The 4,822-nt window shown below is 34.8% G+C and overlaps 1 protein-coding gene across 1 annotated transcript in view; it reads left to right on the forward strand.

Annotated features, from left to right (window-relative positions):
* LOC107594627 (UDP-N-acetylhexosamine pyrophosphorylase-like) overlaps positions 1-2,601 on the forward strand; it is an 11,999-nt gene extending 9,398 nt beyond the window's left edge. Inside the window, exons 8-10 of the mRNA XM_016284747.1 lie at positions 699-740; positions 1,371-1,437; positions 1,599-2,601. Coding sequence (XP_016140233.1) covers positions 699-740; positions 1,371-1,437; positions 1,599-1,691 — 202 coding nt within the window. The 3' untranslated portion in view covers positions 1,692-2,601. The remainder of the gene's footprint in view (positions 1-698; positions 741-1,370; positions 1,438-1,598) is intronic.
* The last annotated feature ends 2,221 nt before the right edge of the window (positions 2,602-4,822 follow it).

The raw sequence follows: 4,822 nt of genomic DNA on the forward strand, positions 1-4,822 counted from the left end.
TTTTGAGCAGCACATCAGAATATTAGAATGATTTCTGAAGGATCATGTGACTGGAGTAATGCTGCTAAAGCTCTGCTTTGAAATCACAGGAATAAATTGTATTTTCAGATAGAAAACAGTTATTTTAAATAGTAAAAATATTTCAAAATGTTACTGTTTTTGCTGTATTTTGGATCAAATAAATGCAGGCTTGGTGAGCAGAAGAGAATTCTTTAAAAAACATAAAAAATCTTACTGTTCAAAAACTTTTGACTGGTATGTTAGCCTATAGTTTGAAGTAAAAAATATTAATAAGGCGAGTCTGAGATTTATTTGACAGTGATTTCACATTTCTTGTTTGTATGAAGGCTAAATACCAATAAAAGGTGAACATTTATTTATTTGCGCCATTTTTTTCCTAAAATATTATATAGTTTTATAGGAGTAGGTTTCATAGAGTTGGCAAATTAATTTTTCATAAGTTTGTAGGTACAGACATCTGTTGTGGCCGTTCTTATGAGGCTTTTTTAATAGTGTTCATATTGATATCGGAATTATATCGTATCGACCGAAATTAAGAAATATATTGTGATATAAATTTTGGCCATATCGTCCAGCCCTACGTTGTATACATTTTCTTCTCACCCGTGTTCAGTTTCACTCCCCTTTATCTTCAGTTATAGTGTAACCACGCTATATTTCCTGTGTAACATTTCTAGACATGGACCAGCAGGGACAGTTACACCTGAAGTCAGCCAGAAGTAACTATTCTCACTGTCGTATGTAGTGCATGGTGATGGGGCTTCATTCTTAGTAGATTCCGTGTAGCTGTTAGAGTTCAGTGGGAGAAGGTGTCCAATCCCAGATGGCCGTGGTAAAGGTTGGCATCTTTTAACCAGCTCTGACCCAAACAGCAGCTACTAATGGGCAGAATAATATGCATGATGGGAAATGGGCATCAGGCATGCTGAATGGAACAAGGTTGCTCATCACTATAACAATTAATATGGTTCAGAAACTTATAATCAAGTTTTCCTCAATTGCAAAATGACAGAAAATGGCACAATTTTTGTATTATGAATATTTAAATGGATTCAAAATGTTTGCATTGTGCATAAATTGATTGTGGTGATCAAAATTGTATCTAATGGGTGAATAATTTGTAGTGGAATTAATTTATTTTGATTACTGAAGCGAAAATATCTCTTTTTTATTTTTTATTTGTAAGTTTAAACAAGTCTTATTTTGAATTGATATCAAATCTAGCATTGGCTAAACTCATTTAAAATCTTATAAGACATGCTTGATCTGGAAATGCAAAACGTATTAAAATCTTTTAAATTAATGCGTATTAAAATCTATAACTCATTTTGGTGCTCTGCCTATCACAGCTTGAAGGATGGAACAGACCTGCCAATCAAATGTGAGATCTCTCCTCTTGTGTCTTATGGTGGTGAGGTAAGAGGCATAAAGGCATATTTTAATCTGAATATCAATCCCAGAGTATTATATGGTAATATATGGTTTAGGTGCAAGAACAAAAAAGCATTTTTTTAGTGCCTCGTACTCTACTTGCTAGTTCCTATTTCAAATAACTAATAGTCTCTCTTGTTTCCAAGGGGTTGGAGCATCTTGTGAATGGACAAGCTTTCCAGCCCACTCTGGTCATCGATGAGAACGGTGTCCACGAGCTTGTGAAGAACGGCCTGTGAACCTCGAGCCAGCTGCGGCATTGAAACCAGAATGAAGACTCTTTATCTCTTGCCAGGGTGGCGGAAACCGTGAAATTCTTGTGCAATAAAATGAAGGAAGGGTGCCAGAAGGCCAATCACAATCAAATAATTTTTTAATCAAACTATTTATTTTGCGAAGACTTATTTTTATATCAATGTGCAGTGGGTTTTTTTTTCTTTTCTTTTTTTTCTAGAATTGGAACTGATGAATTTAGCCATTTAATTTATATATAGATGTATCAAATGATACGCAATGCTGTAGATTGCATGAATGGAAAGGACACTGCTAAGATTTTAGGCATTCCTGCTTAATCTGTTCCACTCTCTGAAAATGTAGATGCATGTAAAACAAAGTTTGGTCTTCTCTATGGATGTCTGTTTTTGACAGGTATGTTTTTCGTCCAGAAAAAGTGAGTGAGAATGTGACATTGCATCAGACTTTCCAGCACAGGGTTTAAGGGAGAGGTTCTGATTGGTTGGAATCTGTTGCTGCCACTTACAGTGCTTCAGAAAGTGTGCACTTTGAGACACCTTCTCTCTCTTTTACATTCTTCCTATCTCACTTTTCCGATTAGCCTTTGTCTGCACCGTTTTGGTTAGTTTGTGCATCCATGTATAAAATAATTGATCTGAATGAATGGTTGATTTGTTTGTTTACCTTAATTTCTGTATACTATTCTCAGTAACCATTTGTAGGAATTCCTTGACAAATGCTTCCTGGTTTCAAGCATGTGATTAGTATAAACGGGCACCCTTCAAGATCTTTTTTAAGCATGGTATTTTTTTTTCTTCCTATTCGGGTAAATTGAATTGGCAATGAAAATATCAGTTCCTGCCACTTAATTTGGTGACTTCTGAGAGGTTTTCATTGTACCCTAATACAAAAAAAGGGGGGGGTAAACTGAGTAGAGAAATGTTTTTAAACATTTTAAGTGTATCTGTTTACACTTATCACATGGTTGAATCTGGGTAGTGTTTGTCTCATTGCTTAACCTAAATCCATCAATCTCAATCCCTGTATAAACATCCCACAAAGCTCGGAAATTAGAGAAGAATTTATTGAAAATGAATGTGGAGTGTTGGAACCATGAGGATGTATTTAATGGAAGTTTTAAATCTAGGTTGCTTGCACAAATGTTGATTGTTCAAGATCAAATATAGACAATCCACAACCTGGATTTCTTTGTATCCTGTCACTTTTGTGCACTTGAGGAATCTACAAATATCCAGGCAGATGATTCGTGCAAATAATGTACTGTCTGTGGCTTTGGATAATGACAAGTAACTGGGGGGGCCATTCTTTAGGCTTTTAATTATGGTAAACTGTTTGATATTTAGTGGTTATCAAATTACGCAGTGTACAGATTTGTGTTTCTTCAAATCAGTGGAGAAACTGTATTGCTTTTTCTCCTGTAACAATAGTTCTGTATCGGTTTTCCATCTATAAATTATAATTAAATAGCCTGTTCCTAGCCAAAGCTAATGGTGAAAAAAAAGTTGGGACTGCTTTTCTCATTATCTTACAGAATGGTTTTCCTCTATAGAGACTGAGGAGGGATTTAAAGGGGAAGGCAAACTAAATTCTGAGATCTCACTAAGAACTTAAGTTATATTGATGAATAATTCCAGAGTTACAACCAGATCTATATGTCGTATCAGGTCCCACCCAACCTATCCATACTTTTCCAGGAATTAATACTTTTTATAAGCAGGATATAGGACAATAAATGCAAAGAAACGTACATAGAGAAAGGAAAATTCACTGCGTCTTTAATACATTTGAAATGACCAGTGAGAGCCAACATATGGCAAAGGAAAATAATATCATATGCACATAAAACATTCTGAAAGACGTTATAAACTTAATACTTGCTGTCCTGAATTTAGCTTTTTCTAAGTGCTGTTGGACTATAAAAAAAAGAGAAAGAATATTCAAGAAAATCTCCGATTGGCCACAGGAGTCTGACTTAATTGAAACCTTCTGTATGGCACGAAGAATTCTGGGACTTTGGCATTTTTCCAAGAATCCTCAGAATGTTAGTTTTTTTTAGTCTCTCTCTCTCTCTCTCTCTCTCTCTCTGTCTCTCTCTCTCTCTCTGTCTGTCTCTCTTTCCTTCATCCAGTGGTGTCTTACAACAGCTTACTGTGCCTGAGTGTGAGATCTGAAAGAGAACTTCGGAGAGAAAGAAAAGGCCTTGTTTTTGTCCTCCTGATTAGACATAGGCTACATTACTTGGAATTAAGAAATCCTTGGACAAATGGTTTGAAAACAGCAACCCAAGCAGTAAGTTTGCATGCTGTCTCTTTTCTTTGTTTCCTTTAATTTATTTTTTTTAAAGAAAGTTTGATCATTTCCTCTGTTGGGATCAAGGGAATATGTATATGAATGATTGTGATGGTTTAAAGATGATTTAATGTGTATTAGTGCCGTTCCGTTGGCTTTTTGTTCAACCTTGCATTGGACAGCCACTGTTTGCATGGCAGACTAAAATAGCGGATAGCAGAGCGACTTGATCCAGTGAACTTTAGCAAACCAGCTGTTCTGAATTGACTTTTTGACAAGGTTGCCATTGTATGTTCTGGCTTGTTAAATCTCACGCAAGTGTATTCAAAGTACTTGATTTTGCTTGGATATTATGCATTATTGTATTAGTTTCTCCTGCTGTTCCTCAGGACTGTCTTTCTGTCTTTCTCTTCCTTTACTATGCAATGCAGCTTTGTAAAATGATAAATGTGCCCCTTTAATAGTTGTCAAGTTATGAATTTATGAATAGTATTATAAAACTTCTCTATAAGTTAACATGAGGATGCTATTTCCTATTAATAATGAGTTTGAATGGTGGCTGTGATACACAAAAAATGAAAGTGCAGTGGCTTAAATATTTGTAAAAAGTATTTGGACAGTTGAGCCTCGCTTAAAAATATAATATTTTTAATATTTTCATACTGTTCAAAATTATGCAAAGCATTTTGACTTTTTTTTTTCAAAGTTAGTATAATCATCATACATTAGGAAGTTGGGTTACACTTTATTTTAAGGTGTCCTTGTTACAGTGTAATTATACATTTAAGTACTGAGTAATATTAATTAAATACATGTACTTACTATA

This window comes from Sinocyclocheilus grahami, unplaced genomic scaffold (assembly GCF_001515645.1).
Source record: "Sinocyclocheilus grahami isolate Dianchi unplaced genomic scaffold, SAMN03320097.WGS_v1.1 scaffold187.1, whole genome shotgun sequence".
NCBI lineage: Eukaryota > Metazoa > Chordata > Actinopteri > Cypriniformes > Cyprinidae > Sinocyclocheilus > Sinocyclocheilus grahami.